The sequence below is a fragment of the Euprymna scolopes genome, chromosome 26 (assembly GCF_053919585.1).
Source record: "Euprymna scolopes isolate OS-2025 chromosome 26, ASM5391958v1, whole genome shotgun sequence".
Lineage (NCBI taxonomy): Eukaryota > Metazoa > Mollusca > Cephalopoda > Sepiida > Sepiolidae > Euprymna > Euprymna scolopes.
Window position 1 is genome coordinate 30204465 of NC_136507.1, and position 22121 is coordinate 30226585.

A 22121-nucleotide genomic window follows, 5' to 3' on the forward strand; every position below is an offset into this window, starting at 1 on the left:
ATTGTAAACAAACACAGACGGAATTTGATGAACGACATTATCTTTATTATTTAAAAAATTTTTTTTTGTAAATTAGTCCACAGGGCAAATTATTCCTCGTAATATATAATATACAACAGATGATTTATTCTATAATAATACATATGAAATCTGCATAAATAAAAATATCATGTTTAAACATATTGTATGACCGAGCAACGCTGGGCATCTAGCTAGTGATCAAATATTTAATATGAACTTTACTACAACTTTTTCGTAGCCTCGAAACTCGTTCAAATAACTGATATTGAGCCACTTTTTCCAACTTTTTCTCTATCTCTTTGATTTTGGGGTGCTTAATGGAAATATGGTCCTTTTTTTTTCTTTTGCTTCATTTGCAGACAATATACCAATTTTGTTCAGGCGAGAAACCAAAGTCCATCAGAAGTATCTCTTGTCGAAGCGTTACCGGAACAAATAGGTGAGTTTAATGCTTCTTTATCTCTATCTTTACTATTAATATAAAAGGAACTATGTCTATGTGTCTGTCTGTGTGTGTGTGTGTCTGTCTGTGTGTGTCTGTCTGTCTGTCTGTCCGTCTCTGTGTGTGTGTGTGTGTGTGTGTGTGTGTGTGTGTGTGTGTGTGTGAGTTCGTTCCCTATGGACTCGAAAACGCCCGGCTCGATTTTTATGAAATTTCACATGAAGGTACTTTATGTGCCTGACAATGTCCTTAGATAGGGCTTGTATCGAAATGTCTTCCATAATCGAAATAATCTGAGTAAAGAAAAGACAGGCGATTTTGACCAAAGTTAACACCTTACACTGCCTAACATTACATTTGAGAAGTATTATTACCACACAAACCGAAAAGCTCAACATATAAAATCAACAGTAGGTTCTTTCGGGGGAGGGGGGGGGTGAAATGAATTTTTCTGTTTAAAACACAATTGAACTCTAACCTTGACTTCTTCATTTTAAATTTAAAGGCAAGCTGTTTACATTGCAATACCAGTAAGTCCAGACATATAAAATCAACAATAGGTTCTTTGATATGACAAGGGCGCATTTGAAATTAATGTTTATGTTTAAAGCACAACTGAAGCATGATACTTGATTTTTGCGTTTTAAACTTTAATTCAAGCCATTATATATAAAAATAATTTCATAAAATCAACAGCAGGTTCTCTACAGTGCAATGTACACTACAATGTATTGTGGACTAAATCACTGTGAGAAGCGTGTGAAGCTTCTTCTATGTGCATGGCGATGGGTCCCCAACTAGAGCAAAAATTTGATTAAAAATTGGGTGATTTAACCAATTTTGTTGACAATAAAAATATGGGAGTTTGAAACATTCGTTACTCATCCATCACTCCCGTGCAACGTCGGGTGACCCTGCTAATCTATATATATAAAAGGCAAAATGTGTGTGACATTTTTCGTGTATGTCTTCAAAAGGCTTTTCTCGCACAGGGTTCCGATGTCGTTACGATCGCTTACAACTGTTTATATGGGTCCTAAATAATAATATGTACGATTTGGGAAAGCGCGTCGCATCTAGATTTATTTACGTCGACTTTTACAAAATTATTGCTATTTTGGCTTCTCGCATGTTGATGAGGCTTTTTCGTATAAAAAGCGAAACTAATTCAAAGTTAATAACGAACAACGTTCTCGGCATTACGCCGGGAAATGTCCAGAAGCAATCAGCTTTGATCAATGTTGTACATCAGACAATTGTTATTCAATCTGGACAATTGGGAGCTGGTTCCCCTCCCCCCAACATCTGTTGGGGGAAAAAAACAAAAACAGTCAAACTTGGGTAAACAACTGCGTGACTTCTATTTGACCTTCTTAATTAGGTCAAATGGAAGCAGCAGAGTTAACTTTTTTTTGCGCACGCCTGTTTTTATAGTCTAATAAATAAATTCAAACCTGAGTATGTTGTATGTATGTCGCAGTGGCCTAATGGGTAACGTCTCCCGTTTTTTTTTTCACACATTAATTTCCAACTCAAGGGTACAGGTTCGATTCTCATACTTACCTACCAAAACATTTTTTTTTTATTTAACCCCCCCCCCCCCGGAGTTTTGATTTACCTCAAGACACCCGAGCATCGCTGGGTACCCCCCGCTAGTCTTAAATAAAAGGTAGTTGTCTGTTTGTGTGTACACCTAAAAGTCAAAAACTACACAAGATAGACCCACAAAGCTGATATATTCTTTATCAATATTGCCTTGAATAGAATATGAACACACTGTCTCTGCAATATTCGTTCTTTTCAACAAGAACAAACTTAGTCGGAGGAGGGGAGGGCGTAGTGGACTCAGAAGGTGAAAATGTACTGTCGTACTCGTATTATTTGGATTAATCGGACTACTGTTCTCATCTTGAGCGCCATTTTTCACAACATTTCGGGCGATGTAACTTCTGACCTTCTTCAGGTATATCTTACCAAACAGTAACTTCTACTATGGTTGCTTCTTTCTCCTTCTTTTCCCATATCACCATGTCATATTTTATAGCTCCGTTTCCTAGGTACGTAGCTGTTGGAATTGCGTAGTCATAGTGAATGGGGTATGACTTATTTCCAACTGTTCTTGCTGGTAAACATGTTCCTAGAACTTGCTGCTGCATTCAATATTCAGCGTTTTACACACATGCCATTGTGTTGTGTCGTGTACTAGTTGCCCCCCAGCAAAACCTTACAGCTGGATGTCAGTTGGTTCATACTCTCTACTTCTGTGTGGCAGAACCTGCGTTTGTCGTCATTGTTGAGACCACTCATCTTCTTATAAACATTTGTCATCAAGCCTTGATCTTGGGGGCAACCATTATAATTCTCTCTCGATCATAGTGAAGTAATCCTCTTTTTAGCCAGTATATAGAGCCTTCTTATCTATCTAGTTCTGCATGAATTCATCCAGAAAATACCCTAGTTGGGGATGCCCTTTTCTCTTCCCTGGAACCTCTTTCCCACAGAAGATGTCACGAGCCTGTCTCTGCTTTATTGTTATTTTCATGGCAAGTGCTCGTCTGAGCTTCAATCTATGGTCCTCCCTGGCCTGACTTTCATGAAAAACACTCATCTAGCTGAAAACACTCTCAATAATTTCCCCCACTCTTTATCCGTGCCTAAACCTAAACATAGATTCCATGAACAAAGCTTTTCTTAGAGCTGCACGCCTGTGGAACTCTGTTTCATTTTCCTGCTTTTCAACTGACTACGATATGGTCATGTTCAAGTCCAATGTGAACAAATTCTTGATGAGTCACCCCTTTAAGTAATCCAATTTACCAAATTTCCACTTCTAACGATGACTGACATGTTCCCCTTGACCACTGTAAACTCAGTAACCGTTATCCTTGAGTGACCTCTGGGCCTTGATAAGTGGTGACTCCTTTGTATAAAAAAACAAAATTGGTATGCTGTTGGTTAGCTCATTGTTCCAGTTTTTTGCAATGGAAATTCTTGGTGTATTTTTGGCGACTAATTGGAGCTATTTCTATAGCAGATTTGTTTTCTGATTCTGTCTTATAAGACAGAATCAGAAAACAAAGACGCATTTTTTGACCAAAATCGGGAAAAAATTGTCACAGCCTGTAATTGAGGAGAATGGGTAAAATTCGAAGAGAGTTCTATGAGCAGCGTTTTTTTTGCACAAATGCAATTTTATACTATTGTTGAACAAAAATGATTATTTACTTCCCTTAGTTTCATGTCTAAAAGTGATTTTTGGCTCTTCTTTGTGGTGAGGTAACAAAAATTGTCACTAAAATATCTCCATTTTAGGCCTTTTTTTCAGTTATATCGTTTTTTTCCGGTTGAAAACAGGTATATTAACCATATAAACCTATGATTTTCTGAAAGACAATTTAGTTTTGCCTCACATATCACAAGAATAGCTTTGTAGATCATTGTGTGACTGATCAGTGATTTTTGACTTCAATTGTCCCAAAACTATGCTTGGAGACTTAAAACGTATATTATTTGTAAGACATTCTTGTCCAAAATGTTTGGTCAGTTTCGTGATGAAGGTTGTTCTGCTGGCACTTGTTTCGTGATGTTGGTGTACCATTTTGAGTTTTGGATTTTGGGAGTTCATCAGATATTGCCCGATGCTTACAACAGTGGCACTATCTAAGTGTAGTATCTGTTCTTCAGATGCTGCACTTCTATTTCTTGTTCTCTTTCGGTGGCATAGTAAATAGGTACAACAGTGGCACGATGCTGATGATCAATCTGATAGACCCATGCCTCCTGCTCCTCTGGGTAGATACAGTCTAGGCAGACACTGGTTTCTATATGTTATTCTGTACACTGTCAACATTTTTCACATTTTAGTGTCGATAAATCATAAACAATAATGCAATAAAATATTATTTACAAGTCATTTAGTGTCACACTGTGACATTCTGGATCTTTTCAGTAAGCCAGGAGAATAGGAGAGTGTAAAAAAAACTACAAAATGTTTGGCAAAATTGGAAAACAAATTGGTATTATTTTACAACCCAACCAAGCATAGTATAAACACCCCCAACCTCCCCATGTTAAGAACGGCTTTCTGAATAAACACCCTCAACCTCGAAAGCCGTTCTTAACATTGCGAGGTTGTGGGTGTTTATTCTGAAAGCCATTCTTAGCATAGGAAGGCTGCAGGTATTTATACTATGCTAGGTTAAGTTGTAAAAAAATTTTCATTTTAAATCCAAATTTCATCCAAATGATGACTTCCGGACATGGGTAAACTATACATGTACTCAATCAGTGTCTTTTTTTTAATATGAGAGTCACCACTTATCAAGCACAAAACGCCACTCGAGGATAAGGGTTAATAAGTGTATAATAGTCACTGAGACAACAGCATATTAATAGTTAGTAGTGGAAATGGATTATTTAGGGTGAGGCTAAACAAGAACTTGTTTACATGTGACTTGAAGACAGCCATATTGTATTCAGCTGGAAAGCAGCCCAGCAGAACAGAGTTTTACAGGCGAGTAGTTCTAGGAGAGAAACTTTGTTCATGGAATTTGCATTTATTAGGTTGTTGCATAAGTTCCCTCCGTTTTTTGTTTTTTTTTTAGAAAATCAAAGAATTTTAACAGCAAAAGTAAGTTCGTGTGGGACCCAAGATCCAAGTTTTTATGTGAACCCTATCAACTAAAGGTGGCGTGAAATTGTCGCAAAATCACACTTCATCTTTTCACCCAATTTTCTACATGTCTGATGGCCAACTTCCTTCAAAAGAACTCTGAGTTGGTCTTTGTCTATCTTAATTGGTCTTCCAGAACAGGGAGCGTCAATTAGGTCAAAATTACCATGTTTGAATTTGGTAAACCAATCTCAAACTGTTTTCTCCATATACAGCACAAATATCCTTGACCTCGATTAAAGCAGAAAAGAAGGTGTCGAAAATGTGATTTTTTTATCTACTTGATAATCCATTTGACGGTTCTGAAAAACGAGAAAAAGTTATATGAGCAAAAAACGATGACCATTATCTTGTAGAACAGAATACGTGCTTTCTGATGATGCATAAAACCTTGCCTTCGGGACAAGATCACAGTGTAGTATCTGTTCTTCAGATGCTGCACTTCAATTTCTTGTTCTCTGTCAGTGGAGGAGAAATCCTTCACGACTGAGACAATTTTTATTTTTGTTCCTTTTCTCCACGTTAACTCTGTCCCGTGGGGAGGCATTGTAAATAGGAACACTTTGCCAAATAGCAAAACATGTTTTAGAACAAATTTTTTTTATGAAACGGCAGGAACTTATGCAACCTGATAGATTTAGGCAAAAAATTTTAGAAAGATAGTTGTAGTAGCTTGAGGAGCGTTTTATGTGAAAGTTTGACAAGGAGGAACCAATGTCTTTTTCTCTTCACAGATCCAAAAAATCTGATAAATGAAAAAAATGCTGATTTTTTTATTAAGTCACTACAAGTAAAGGAGATGCCTCCTGATAAAAAAATTCTAAACTCAAACTCTCTCTCAGTAAAAATCATGAATGTGCGAAGATAAATTAATATCAATAAGATAGATTGTCAGTTGAATGATGAAGAATATTATGAAAGGATTGAAAATGATGAATAAAATAAACAGAATGTGATTACTTACGACGGCAGTTTATGACAAGTATTTTTTATTAAAAGGTGTTTTTGAAGGCTTGTCAGCGCAAGAATTATACAGTCATTGTAAGCAGATAAATAAATAAATAATTCAATAATTTTTTATTTATTTATTTACTTGATTATAGATGGTATTTTTCAACTGTAGATAGTATTTATTCACAAATTTTTTCGAGAGCAGCTCTCATCTTCAGGGGTAGAAATGTACATCCACTCTTTATGCTGTCGACAGCATAAAGAGAGAATTTCTATAACAACCTTGCTGCCCTTCAGCCATTCGAGTCAGCATCACTTTTATTTAGGAATGTTTTTGTTTATATTCGCAGTTGCCAGTCAGCATTCATCAAATATTGTGGAGAGAATCGAAAATTCACGTCGTGTCAGGTAAATAAAAGCATTTCATATTTTATGCTCCATCATCATCATCATCATCATCATCATCATCATCATCATCATCATCATCGCCATCAGTACCCTCACCATCTTCATCATCACCACCACTACCACTACCAACATCATCATCACCATCACCATCAAAATCATCACCACCATCATCGCTGTCGTCGTCAACATCATCATCAGCATCATCACCATTATCATCAGTAAGAGCAGCAGCACAATCTGACATGTGTTGGGCGACTTTTAGAAATTGACTTCCACACAAACATATCTCTGGCCAGATCTTCATTTATCCTGCTTTCTCTGAAGTTCATTCGTATGACTTCCTGTGATGTTTCGTTTGGTCATCTCCTATTAACTGACCCTGCTACCTCAACTGTTTTACATCTACTAACTCAAACTCTCTCATTTATTCTTTCATCGTCGTCATCATCATCATCATCGTCATCGTCATCATCTTTGGCTTAATGTTTTCACTAATGAGCAATCAAATAAAAGTCTTTAGGCATATGTGCTGCTTTTTTTATTCTCTTCATCATCACTTCTTTTCATCATGACCACTTTTCTCCATGACTGCCATTTCATCGCCTTGTCTAGCGGTGAATAAAACTTTTCATACAGGAAAAAAACACAAGGAGACGTTTGCTGAGTTTCTTCAAGTTTATATTTGGAGATAATTTACTTAAGAGAGAGGGAGAGACTAATGACCAAGCTTTTACTTCGTAAACTTATTTTTTATCTAATAAAATGAGTGACGCACAGACTGATGATAAAAAATGGATTTCAAATCTCAAGCGGCGAGGATTAACTCCTGCTACTGTGCTTGTTGCAAGTTCATCTGCTACACATTTATTAATGCCACATACACATTCAAAACAAATATGTCACAAACGCACCTATTCAACATCTGTACAGGCTCCAGAAAATCAGAACACCTTGCCAACTCTGGCGAACATCAGGGACTCGTATTCCAAGCAGGGACAAATCATTGCCTTGTAAAGCCTAGTCAGTAAATGCCATTTTTTATTTTTTTTATTACAATTTTACTCCAAACAAGGCACATTGCCACTTTGATGTAGGGGCTACTATCAGAGACATAAGCTACAGGGATACTATGTGGGGAGTTGGGCAGCAAGATGTCGGTTCACATTACACTTTAACTTCTGCATGTCAGTACAGTTGGGGAAGCAGGAACTCGGAAGGGAATTCCAAAGTCCAATGGTTCTTGGGAAGAAACTACTGGAGTAGAAGGCTCTCTTACATCTAGGGATCTCAACTGTGAAGGGGTGGGATTTTTCTGCTTGTCAGGTTTGTCGGGGGTATTTATGTCGAGGGGGTACAAGTGCTTGCAGTTCGTCAGAGCATTCACCATTAAAGTACTTGTAGAACAGGCAAAGGGATGCTACATTTCGTCAATGGAACAGAGGCTGCAACTTAGATGACAGTTCAGAACCTATAAGGTTGGCGACTCTCTTTTGAACCCTGTCTAGGAGTGAGAGACTAGTAGCAGATGCACCAGCCCAAATATGACAACAATACTACATACATGGGCGAATGGTGGCCTTACAGAGGTACAAGATACTTTCGGGCGTTATTAGCTTTCTAGCACGGTAGAGAGAACCTACCTTTTTCGCAGCAGTCCTGGCAATGCTCTCAATGTAATTTTTCCAACTCATGTTTCCTGTGAACGTTAGGCTGAGGAATTTAAAAAATGTACTTTCAGATAAAGATTCTTTGGCCATGGCTATTGGTGGTAGAGAAGGTTTCTTGTAATTATTGAAGGAAACAAGTTTAGTCTTGGCAGCATTGAATGTGACCATCCATTTATGTCCCCCATTCCACTACAGATTTGAAGAAGTTGGTAGCTCAGGAAACACAATATAAGCTCAATAGCTTTGCCATTCAGATATACTTTGTCTACAGCTGAGTGCTTATCCATCTCCATTGTCATACATTTCTTGTAAACAAACCATTTATCAGATCTCAATCTGCCTGTAGTTCCACTGAATTTCTTGTGTGCCGAATATTTACATATTTAATAATTTTTTCTTTTCCAGACATGAGGAAGCACTTGAAGAATTTAGCCATGAACTCACTCTCGTAGCTTCTGTAAGTATGCAGTAGCTTTTAATCCTCTTTTCAGAACAATTATTATTGTTTTACTATACAAAGTAAAGTCAGTCTCTTTATTATTTCTTTGTCATTGATAGCTTTCTTCCTACAAAATCAATATTTGATTCCAGTCACGTAGTTTTTGTTGTGAATCATTGTATTATGTTGCTAAGAAGAATAAAATGTAATTCGATTTAATTTCTTTCAGAAATTATTTTCTCCTGCTCGGAATTATTTGTAAATTACTACTATCTTAAAAAAAAAAATGGTACTTGGAGATCATCGGATATTTATTTGTCTGACAAGTGTTTCATGACTGAATACGTGCGGTCATGAAAGATGACTGCTTCCTGATGTTAAGAATAAATAAGTTTGAAAACACATTTTTAAAATCGTGTCAAGCTGGCCTAATGGTTATCGTACTTGACTCAGTGTTTTTAGGTTTTGGTTTTGATCTCGGCTCGAGTACCTTATTTTTTTACTTACAAGAACTGAACTGTTTAGAAAAAAACATAATACTTGCATACACATATCTCAGTTTCTTTACGTTTTTTTTTTTTACTTTACTTTTTATAGCCTGCTAGTGTATATATATATATATATATATATATATATATATATATATATATATAGTAAGTTATAAAATATATATGGCAATTAAGCTACACAGAATATTCCACATTTCATCCACACTAGGATTCATCAGGCTTATGCGAGGAGTTGTGTTTGTCTCACGTTTTTATATATGCACATTCTATTGAGTTTTTAGTTAGCCAATCAGCTTCCTAGTTTCCACCGCACCCTTCCTAATCAGCCAATGAGCAGGCACTTACAGGACAAAGGCCCAGTTGACCTCTGGTTCACCCCTTCCTTTGTGTGTGCTATTTTAGCAGGGAGCATAGATATCTAGTGTTCTGACCTATTTAAACCTAGGTTAAACATGTTTTTTTTATTTTATGTTAGTTTTATATATATGTATAATAATTTATGTATTTGTATGTTTATTTTATTTATTTATTTTCTATTGTTATTGTTAATTTTAAAATTATTTTGTATCACTATCCTAGAACACAGTTGTTCGCTATTTCTCTCCTACAGTTTAATAGATGTTGGGGGTTCTTTAAAGCAGAGGATAGCAAATTATATATATATATATAGTCATTCACATATAGTACTATTTTGCTGTATCACAACTCATCAGTGCAGCTAGACAGGCAACTACCTCAAGCCAGGATCGAAATCTGACCGCCCAGACGACAGTTAGGGCTTCTCACCATTGCGCTATTCGGCTATTGTGCGAGTAGTGAATTAACAATGTTTTGACATGCTCCAAATGCTAAGCTCAATTTGTTTACACAAAGAGCATCATGTCATGTCATATGCTAATCGGAGTTTGTATACACACATAAATCTTGTGGCAATTTATGCTGGCCTGGATGTAATGTCCTAATAAATGGAGTCAAAGGTAACTTTGTAGCTGGATTCAGATCTCTCGACGAGTAGGAATTGTCCCTTTCTGCACTGATAATTGCAAAAGCATGAAACACTAGTGTCTGTAGGTATAAATTTAATTATTTATATATATATATATATATATATATATATATATATATATAGTAAGTTATAAAAATATATATGGCAATGAAGCTACACAGAATATTCCGCGTTTCATTCTCGTGAGAAATCGTCAAAGTGTGAAAGACGAGATAATGTTCAAGATCTTATGAGAGACGAGATAACGTTCGAGATCTTGAGAGATAACCTATGACATCTCGTAGGAGACGAGATAACATTCGAGATCTCATGGGAGACGTGAAAAACACTCTAGATCACGTGGGTGACGTCACAGCTGTACCGATGTGGAAATAAATGTTGTTGCTACAAAGAACAAGTAAGTTGGAGTTATTTCCTATTCTTTGTCTGAGTCTCCTTTGTGACTGAAACTGCACACAATATGTGTTGGTCCATGGACAAACGTACAGAAAAAGGTTATACACATTTGTAGAATATAAATTTTTAATTATTTTTTATTTTGCTAGAAAATGGAACAATATGTTGAAGAGGCTGCTGTAAATTTGTCGCATCAGTTGGAGTTAGATGATGCTAAAATTGAAAATCTTCTTTCCTCCATTGAATCAGATGTGGTAAGTAAAAATTTACATTTAATTAAAAATCGTTTTCTTTATTTCACTTTTCGACATATTTTGTTTACCTGGACTTTGTGACTATGTCTATCTCTTCTCTAGACTTATCAAGTTAACTAATATATATATATATATATATATATATATATATATATATATATATATAGTTAACTTGATAAATGATCGAGTTTCGATCCTGGCTTGAGGTAATTGCTTGTTTAACCGCACTGATAAGCTGTGATGCAGCGAAACAGTACTGTATGTGGATGACTATATATATATATATATATATATATATATATATATATATAGTCATCCACGGTTAAACAAGCAATTACCTCAAGCCAGGATCGAAACTCGATCATTTATCAAGTTAACTATGTATATATAACTATATATATATATATATATATATATATATAATATAAAGCTGAATGTCTGTGTGTGTGTGTGTGTGTGTGTGTGTGTGTGTGTGTGTGTGTGTGTGTGTCTGGTCACGAATAGGCTCCTATATGGTTGACTATTTTAAAAAACTGATTGCATATAATGATAGAAGATGTATCGAGACACAGGAATGGGTATGTTTGATCTGGCAGAAGAGTGATTCATTAAAACTGTGGGGTCTGCGTTCGTGCCTGGTCCATAAAGGATGGAAATAAAAAATTTAAAAATTAAAAAAAAAAACGTTTACAAGTGTTTTTGATATAGATGTACATAAGAATACTTTGATAAGTATGTTTTAACTTAAATAGGGATGGTATAATAAAATTGTGGGGTCTGCATTCGCACCTGGCCTCCATAGAATGGAAATAGGCACAAACTTTAATAAAGACTTTTCATATCTATCTGCGTAAGTATACTTTGATAATTATGTTTCAGTTTGAAGAAATATGGTATAATAAAATTATGGAGTGTTCGTTCGCGCCTGAACTCCATAGAATGGAAATATGTCACAAAGTTTAACAAGGTTTTTTAATATAGATCCACAGAATATTGTGATAAGTGTTTCAGTGTGAACAGGTATGGTATAATAAATTATGAGGTTTATCTATTTTATTTTTACTTTCATCATATTTTGCTTTGGTTTTGATACCCCTAAATTCGAAGCTATCTCTTTACAACCCTTCCTTTTCATAACCTATCATACTTTCATGAATCAGAGTCCATTTTCTGTATGCTGTTTTTGAACCCAGTCAACGACAGGTACTTTTGCTAGTACATATATATAAATGCTGCCTAAATATACACATATATATGTGACAGTGTTGTTGGAAGGTACAATAATAACGGTGGTGGTGGTGGTGGTGGTGGTGGTGGTGGTGGTGGTGGTGGTGGTGGTGGTGGTGGTGGTGATGATGATGATGATGATGATGATGATGATGATGATGATGATGATGATGGAAAGAAAGAGCATTGTTAAGAAAAGTTTGATATTCATTTAATACACGCACACATTTCTTTGTGGATATTGATAAAGAAGAAATCTGTTTTCTTTCATGATAGTTTGTGTTCACATAAACAGACAGTAAAAAAAACACTAGCTGAAAACGTTGACATTTGGAATATAAAGATATTTCGAAAAAATGTCAGAAATGGCAGCTTTTGGTGATTTGACAAGTTCATCTGAAAAAGCCACCCTTGTTAAGAAAAGCAGTTTCTGAGCGGTCAAATTTTATTATTGGGTCACCCGAAATATAGGCCAGATATTATGAGTTTCTTTGGATAAAGAAAAACAAGATGGTGAGTACGAATTCAAGTGTTTATTAATTATTGTCCGGGAATTTGATCACCCCAAAAAGATAACCAAATTATTTACTTTTTTAATCATAGAGAATGTCACTTGGGAAAAACCCTTGTTTATGCAAATGAAGCAAGAAGAGGAGGGACTCTCCCATGTGAGTAATGGTGAAAGGTAGACTCAATGGAGGGTGAAGGCAATAGATCCTCCTATTGAGAGTGGCGGTCAGAGATACATATTTGAGGAAGAAGAAGAGATGTTTTTAGAGCTTGAGAATTTCAAAAACTGCCTGAGATTGATTTTCTGAGAATTGTGAAATAAAATTTGGGGGGTCGGAGGCAGGGCTAAGCATAATAAAATGCAAAAATAACTTCGAGGACACACTCGTTTTCACACCAGTCAGAGAGAAACTCTTGACTTGAGTCTCACCCTATTCTAAGCCCCTGAAGCCTTTGAAGAGACAAACTCTGACTTTACTAATGCTACCAGTCCCCAGAGCATTTGTGTTTACAGTTGTAATTTATGAATGATCAGAGCTTTGTAATTTTTAGTGAATAATTTTTTTTTTCTTTATAAGAAAAATGACCACTAGTTTTTTCTTTATTTGTTGATTGCCTATTGAATTGAAGGTGCAGTTGATTTCAGATCTACTCTGATGCCCAGATGGTGAAGACACAGACCAAGCTGGTGTGAGAAGAGAACTCAGCATGACGTCAAAGCGACATACAGCCAGCTGATGTGAAAAGTGTTGCCACCCAGACTTAGGGTCGTGCACGTTTTGTACGTTTCAAGCATCCGAGCAGTATTTTCCAGTGACCAGTGAGAGTCTGGCCACCCTTGAAGGGTCCACCACTAGACAGAGTTAAAAGTGTAGCTACTTGGACTTAGCGTTAGTGTCCAAGTGGTACATTTAAGGCCAGGTTGGGTTACATTTATGGTCACGTGACGAGGGCTCTTTTGTTTACATTGAAGGGTCCCAGGTTGGCTCACACACACACATATATATATATATATATATATATATATATATATGTGTATGTGTGCGTGTGTGTATGTGTGCGTGTGTGTATGTGTGTGCCTTCAAAACTCTGCAAATTAAGAACTTTCACTTTTATTTGTGTTTCCTTTCCAAATAATATGTGTTTAACTCTCGCTAACGTGTTTCTAAATATACTTTATTAAACCTATGTACTTATATATATATATATATATATTTTAAACCCCCCCCTCTTTGAGTAGAGCACTTAATTAGAGTTAATGTGAAGCTCTCTGTTTGTTTGTTTATGAATAAACAAGCAGGTTGAGCACTGTAAAAGTGGTGTGCAAATGTCTATATAAATGGACCTTTGATGAGGTCGTTTAGGGATACTGATCCCATGGGACAGAAGTTAGAATTGCCAACTATCAATTAGATGGTTGTAGAGTCAATCAATGGCTAGGAATGGGTGCTAGTCTAGCCTCACTGGTGAGCTGTGATACAGCGAGACTATGGTATGTGGATGACTATATATATATGTGGATGACTATATATATATATATATATATATATATATATATATGTTTATTTGGCAGCATTTTTCTCTTAAGCATATTTCATTAGGCATATTTTGCCTATTAATTCTGTTTTGGACGCTTGAATAACCATCTTCACTTTTGGCAGGAACTGACTGATGTAATCGCCATATTTGTTTTAATCCATGTACTTTCCAATCCTTTTGTCATCTTCAGCGATAGATTTATTTAACTGATCTAGAACACATTTTATAATTTTTTTTTATTATTATTTTAATAACGTGTATATTTATTTCATTGGTTAATTATTTCAATAACTTTACAAACATTTTAGGATGTTACGACTCTTGGTAAAATTTATTTTAATGATAGTGGGTTTTTTAGTTTTTTTTAATCATAATGCTTCTTATATTTCAAGTTTTTGTTTATTATTGGTTTGTTCAAGTATAGATGCGTTGTCAACTAAAATCTTCCTAAATTGGGACAATGGGACAGGAGTGTTGATTAGTCAAGTGATTCAATATAGCATTATTTTCAGAGCGATGCATGGTTAATCTCCTCGACAAAGTGGTGGTAGTCAAACCTATGTATATGTTTTCACCTTTACTGTCGGAGACACAGTCTTCCAAAGGACATTTTAATTCCTAAACTAAGTTAGTCCAATGAAGTACCTATTTACAAAGCCTCCTCGCGGGACAGAGTTAAACACCAGGGTCGTTTTTTAACGTGGAGAAAAGGTACAAAAATAAAAATTGTCTCAATCGTGAAGGATTTCTCCTCCACCGAAAGAGAACGAGAAATGGAAGTGCCGCATATGAAGAACAGATACTACACCTTGATCTTGGCCAAAAGGCCAAACTCCGTCGAAGGGGAGGAGTTATTTGTTATAATCAGGTTAGAGATTTTAAATTTATTATAGTAAATGATTAATTTTATTTTTTTTTGTTTGAGTCTATCGGTTGCACAATTCTATGAATAATATTTCATTAAAAAAGTATTTAAAAAAACCTTGGACTCGATTTGCTAAGGTGTTATGACTGACAATTTGAAGGGAAATATAAACACCTATAAATGCCAAAAGCCAACACAAATATATATATATATATATTAGCCGATTTACCCGAGCTTTGCTACGGATATATTTGTATTACACAATACTAATTGGCATTCTTTTAATATTTATGTAATTACAGGTTCAAAACCAAAACTTCTGGGTAAACGACATTTCTTGTACCACTGGTAAAAATGTAAACGAAAGTTCTACATTACGTAGGAAAAAAAACTGTACAGGTCCGTTTTCAGTTTGTGTTGCTCCCAAAAATGTAAATTAGGATTTTTGCGGATAAACTATGCTTGGTTGTGTATATAAAAAGTACCCCATTTTTAATAAAGGAAGGACTTTCACATAAAAATTTAATAAACAAAAGATACGGCAAAAATTGAATTACACTTGTAAATCATGTCTAAGAAATAGCACGGTTCGTAAACTGCAGAAGTACTAAACAGATAAAAACACCCGCATTTTTGTACTTCTGCAATTATTTTTCTTTGAGTGACGCTGAGACATAAAGCGACACCCCCCTCCCCCCGAAAAAAAAAACATAATTATGTCGAAACTCCCCCACACAAATATATATTATCAACTAAATCAATTACCCAGACAGGAGATCTTTCTCAAAAGAAAATCGAAGAAAAAAAAGTGAAAAAAAAAAATACGTAGGAATATATCTGATATAAAAAGCATTACTTTACCTTGTTTCTTTTTCAAAGTATTATGGAAACGATAATAAAATTCAGACAGTCAAGTGAATAGTTGAAAAATGATTTTAAAATCGTCCGTAGGAAATAAATTTTAACCTTTTGATAAACGTGCTCGCACATTACAATGAATCAACATTTATAGCCGAGACTTTAAAAGAGGGCTAACGATTTAAAATATTTTGTCGAAAAATAAAATCATCCTTAGCCTAATTATTTATTTTTTTTATCAATATTTGTAACTTTTACATTTATAGAAAATAAATAATTAAAACAAATCATTTTATCACCATATCTCTCGATTTGGTTAAAAACTATATCCGTTCATAACCGGAAATGAAATATCAGTGAAAATTACTTAAAATGTGCCAGTTTAGCAAATAGTACAAAATAACTTGAATTAAAATAATTTAAATAAATTAACTTTAAATAATATTCTTAAATAGAACAATTACATCAATTGCATTACTATAATCAGTAATTTTAATTGAGCGAATTATTTAAAAAGATTTTCTTTAATATAATATGCAAATTAGATTAGTTCTATTATGTACATTGCCTTCAATATAGTGTATATATATATTGATCGTGATGCTATTTATTTATATAGAAAATCTTATAGTAAATAAAATTTATATAGATAACCGTTTTCAGCAGGAAGTTTTGTATATATTAATCAAATTGTGAACAAACAAACAAACAAACAAACAGACAGGATTACAGATTTATATATATAATAGATTTATATATATATATATATATATACTTCAGTCAGAAGTTCTCAGAAATCAAGGGGCCCACGACCTGGGGTCTAACACTTGAAGTCTATATGAGATGCATAGATATTCGAATGTTCCACTTAAGTTCTTTATTTCTCAAACACTGGGTTAATAAAGAAGTTGAGAACATAATTTTCCTCTCCCCAATTAACCATTTTCATATATTGTATTATATCTTTTATTTTGGTCTCTTGGTCTTACTGAATTCCAGGACAAGAATTTATCTAGTCTGGTAGAGTATCCAGTTTCGTACTGTTACTTGAGGTAACATCACTTGGAGAAGGTGCACCATTCCTCGTAAAAGCTAATATGGGTTAGCAATAGCGAGGAGATCTTATTTGGGCAGCGAATACTATGTGATTTTGAATATTTGGTCGGGGTTTACTTCTATTGAAAAAAAGTATCCTCATGCCAGATTGTTCTGACAAACCCCTGTACAGAGAGACCTTAGACACTCGAGGACAGTGTCTTGTAGGCATTCAAGTTCTCCCCTGTAGGCATTCAAGTTCTCCCCATATATATATATGTGTGTGTGTGTGTGTGTGTGTGTGTGTGTGTGTGTGAGAACAAGTCTCAACCTATATACTCAACGAATTTTTAATCTACAGACTTGAAATTTGGTATATAAGGTATTCAGACATGTGAGAAACTTTTTAATCGGTTTTCATCCGGAAAAAAAGGCTACGGGGGGGGGTCGAAATTTAAAAATTGGTACTTGAGGGGTGGGGGTCATCGGATTTTTATCTGCTTGTCAACTGTTTCATTGCATGCGCGGATCGTTCACATGACAGCTTCTTTATGTTAAGAATAAGTATGCTTAAAAACACTTTTTTGAGAATGTGTCAAGCTGGCCTAATGGTTATTGTACTTGACTCAATTTCTTTAGGCTTTGGTTTCGATCTCAGTTCGAGTATTTTTTTTTTACTTACAAGAAGTGAACTGTTTAGAAAAAGCATACTCGCATCCACATGTCTCAGTTTTTTTCCATTTTTTTTTTTACTACTGTACACTCTTTAACCCTTATCCTCGAGTGGCCTCTGGGTCTTGATAAGTGGTGACGTCTATGTAAAAAAAAAAAAAAGAAAAAGGTGTCCTCAGCTACCTTATGCACACTATATATATATATATATATATATATATATATATACATACATACATACATTCCATAAATTTTAACATCCACAAAAAAAATAAAATCAATAATGTGCTCACATTACTCACCATATTTTTTTGAATATATATTCCAAAATTCATAAAATAATCCATTCATTGGGTTAGTAGATAATCCTGCACACACACACACACACACACACACACACACACACACACACACACACACACAAATATATCAATACCAGCAGATGTATCCAGCATTACCCGGTAGTAAACATAACATTAAATTCCTTTAAAAAAAAATTTAAAGGAATTTAATGTTATGTTTACTACCGGGTAATGCTGGATACATCTGCTGGTATTGATATATTTGTGTGTGTGTGTGTGTGTGTGTGTGTGTGTGTGTGTGTGTGTGCAGGATTATCTACTAACCCAATGAATGGATTATTTTATGGATTTTGGAATATATATTCAAAAAAATATGGTGAGTAATGTGAGCACATTATTGATTTTATTTTTTTTGTGGATGTTAAAATTTATGGAATGTATGTATGTATATATATATATATATATATATATATATAGTGTATGCATAAGGTAGCTGAGGACACCTTTTTCTTTTTTTTTTTTTTACATAGACGTCACCACTTATCAAGGCCCAGAGGCCACTCGAGGATAAGGGTTAAAGAGTGTACAGTAGTCAATGGGACAATATCATAGGAACCACACTTCTAGAAAAACAAAAAACTTGTTAAATCGTTAACATCTACAATTTCTTATGATAAAACAAATAAATGTAAAGTTAATCTACGTTTTATTTTGTATATATCCTCCTTCGACTTCTATCCTCAACTCAGTTCGAGATTGAAAGTGACAACAAGCTTTGGTCTTTATTTATGTTCTCCATTGGCTATTGCTTCCATCAGAGAGGATTTGTTGTTATGAGGATGTTTATTAACTCCTTTTTAACGATGCCTCACATGTAATAATCCAAAGGATTTAAGTTTGGTGAGTTAGGGGGGCCATAAGTTTGGTGTGACATGGTCATGAAAATTCTCGGCCATCCAATCCTGGGTTTTGAATGATGCCGAGTCTTGTTGGAAGACATAGGACCTTCCATTAGCTACGTTGTCTATCCAAGGCTTAACAATTGTTTGATGAGTCTCAACATAGGCATCTGCATTAACTCTAAAGTCCTGTGAACAAAAAAAATGAGGTGTGATGTGCCCTTCACAGCTAACAACACCGATAACTACCACTAGTGACTTTTAGAAATCTTGTAATTTCTTGGTTGCTGTGTTTCACCTTTTATAGACATTACTAGCGAGGGGTACCCGGCGTTGCCTGGGTGTTTGGCGGTGTGTGTGGAAACTCGGGGGGGGGGGGGGGGGTAAACAAAAATGTTTTGGTAGGTAAGGATCGTACCCGAACCGTTGAGGCAAAGTTGTAAATTAAAGTGTGAAAAAAAAAAAACGTGCGACGTTAACGATTGCCCCACCGCGAGATGCTAACGGAAACACGTTTGAATTTATTTAATTACTTGCATTTGGCAGGTGCCCGTTTTAAGGAGTTAATGAGGTCAAGTTTGACTGCGGGATGGTATCATTTACTGCGGAAACACTTCCCAAGATGTTATAGGAAAAAGACTAACCCACATGCGGCGAGCAACAAATGTTGAATATTTATCTTTCTGAAATCGAGCAAATTAAATAGACAGGCGAGCTTCATTGTTAACTGTGAGATATTTCGATTTATATGTGATATAAAAAGTTTTAAAAAGTTGTTAGGTAACCGACCGCTTCTCTGAAAAATGCCTTTTGTAGACATACAGAAAAAGCGAACACACACACATACATACATACATTTAGGCTTTTATATTTATAGATTACAGCATGTTTTTTTATTTCATTTGTTATAGTAGTGTCTGCCATGCCATGGGATCTTCTGAAAGCAAAAAAAAACATTAATTAGTTTATTTTTAATTATAATTAAAAAATATAAGTGTCCTCAAATATCTTACGCAACCTGTATATATGAAGTTTTTATTTTTATTTTTTCTTATAAACCGATCACTATGAATTCTGGTGACTGAATTTGGCATTTAATGACCAGCAAAAGAGATTGCAATGCTGTAGAACAAAACAAGCAAACCAAATTCCAGACAAGATTTCTTTGTCTTTTAGGACATATCCTGCTTCACTTACAAAAGACTCGAAAGGTTATGGTACGAAATCGAAAATCATTTGCCGAAACGTCAAAAACATATTCAACAACTGGATGAAAAGTTCAATAAACTGGAAGAAATTCGATTGACACAAGTAAGTCAGCAATTTGACAATATTTTTCAAATCAGCAATTGAATAATAAGCCAGCTGACCCTAGAGGTCAAATAATATCATTTGCTGGGAAAATTTCCATTCTCTGCAGAATACAAAAAGCGTTCAATAAGTAATGCACCTGACCCACTTCTCGTTGCAGTAGAGCAACGAATCTTGACACAGTTATTAGTCTCTGTCTTCAGAAGAACCAGCCAGAGTTATGCATTTCTCCCATCGTTTAATGTAGTGCTGGAGACCGTTTTTGTAGGATACCTCAAGTTGGTTCTCCAATTATGACTTTGGAAATCAAGGCTGCTGGGAAGAGGTGAAAGTCAGAGGTTGTAAGGTCAGAAGAGTATGGTGGATGAGGGAGTTCATAACCACATGCCTATACTTCTTATCTGGTAACATGTGCATTGTGGATCAAAGCGTTGTCTTGCATGATAGCATATCTTGTCCCGACTCTTGATTTTGATAGCTTCTTTAATTTTTTTTCAAAACTGAAGCATAATAGGTTCCTGTAATTGTGGTACCTCTCGCCAAAAAATATATCATCACTTCCCAGAAGATTGTGACTATGTTTTTACCAGCAGAGGGCTGCACACTTGACTTCTTTGGAGGAAGTGAGTCCAAGTGCTTCCACTGCATTTACTGGTCTTTGGATCATCCTGTACAATCAGCATTTTGAAAAACTTTAGTTCAACTTCTTGGCACATCTCAAAGTTCATCCTCCAGCACTCGATGCGTTATCACTTCTGGAAAGGTGTCAGCTACCGCTCCAGAAGATATCTCAGTACAGATGCAATTCTCTATCTATATAAAAGCCAAGTACATCCAAGGATGGAGTACTGCTGCCACATCTGGGCAGGAGCTGCTAAAAACAGCCTATCCTGCCTTGACAGAGTACAAAATAAACTTTGTGGCCTAGTGGATGCCCTTTTCTCTTCCCTGCAACCTCTCTCCCACAGAAGAGATGTTGCGAGCCTGTTTTTGTTTTATTGTTATTTCCATGGGAAGTGTTTGTCTGAGCTCCAATCTATGGTCCCCCCTCACAAATCTTTTACGTAAAACACCCGTCTAGCTGAAACCATTGTCAATAATTTTCCCCACTCTTTATCTGTGCCTGAATCAAAACATAAATTCCATGAACACAGCTTCTTTCTTAGAAGTGCACACCTGTGGAACTCTCTTCCGTTTGCCTATTTCCCACCTGACTACAACTTGGATGTCTTCAAGTCCAACATAAACAAATTCCTGATAAACCGCCCCCTTAAGTAAGACACTCTATCAAATCTCCAATACTAATGATTACTACAATATTGTCCCATTGATTACTGTACACGCAATAACCCTTATCCCCGAGTGGCTTCCGAGCCTTGATAAGTGGTGACTACCATTTAAAAAAAAAAATTAAAAAAAAAAAAAAGCCTGGAAATTCATCTGGCAGAAACTTCATGCATATACAAATAGTTATGAATGATAGTTTCCACAAACCGTGTACTAAACTATTTGGCAAATATTCATGCATCAATCTTCAAGAATGGTAACCTCAAATTTACTTCATTAATGAAGGAAGGGAGGGGTTATCAGGTCTGGGAGTTGTTTCCACAGATTTCCAGACATGTTTGAATTAACAATGCCAGCGTTTTACATCGTCATATGATGGGGTATCATTAATATACAGTTTTTCTTTTTTTTTTTTACAAGGGAGTCAACTCTTATCAAGACCAAAAGGTAACTCGAGGTTAAGAGTTAATTAGTGTACGGCAATTATTGGGACAACAACATAGTAATTGTTAGTAGTAGCAGTGAAAATTTGGTACAATTTGATTATTTAAGGGGACAGCTGAGCAAGAATTTGTTTACATTGGACTTAAAGACAACCACATTGGAGTTCCACAGGCATTTTTAGGAAAGAAGCTTTGCTCATGGAATCCGCATTTAGATTTAGGCACAGATAGAGAGTGGGGGAAATTGTTGATAGTAGTTATAGATAGAGTGTTTTTTGTGAAAGTTTGGCAAAGAGGGGGCGCATAGATTGGAGCTCAGACGAGTACTTGCCATGAAAATAATGATAGAGCAGAGACAGGCTCACAATCTGTCTCTTCCGTGGGAAAGAAGTTGCAGGGAAGAGAAAA

General features: G+C 35.4%; 1 protein-coding gene across 2 annotated transcripts in view; it reads left to right on the forward strand.

The window, feature by feature from the left end:
• Positions 1-22121, forward strand: part of LOC145247958 (coiled-coil domain-containing protein 180-like) — a 314311-nt gene that overhangs the window by 6494 nt on the left and 285696 nt on the right. For both annotated transcript variants that reach the window (XM_080109604.1, XM_080109605.1), the window contains exons 3-7: positions 381-460; positions 6437-6494; positions 8567-8618; positions 10661-10765; positions 19849-19983. In XM_080109604.1, coding sequence (XP_079965730.1) covers positions 381-460; positions 6437-6494; positions 8567-8618; positions 10661-10765; positions 19849-19983 — 430 coding nt within the window. The remainder of the gene's footprint in view (positions 1-380; positions 461-6436; positions 6495-8566; positions 8619-10660; positions 10766-19848; positions 19984-22121) is intronic.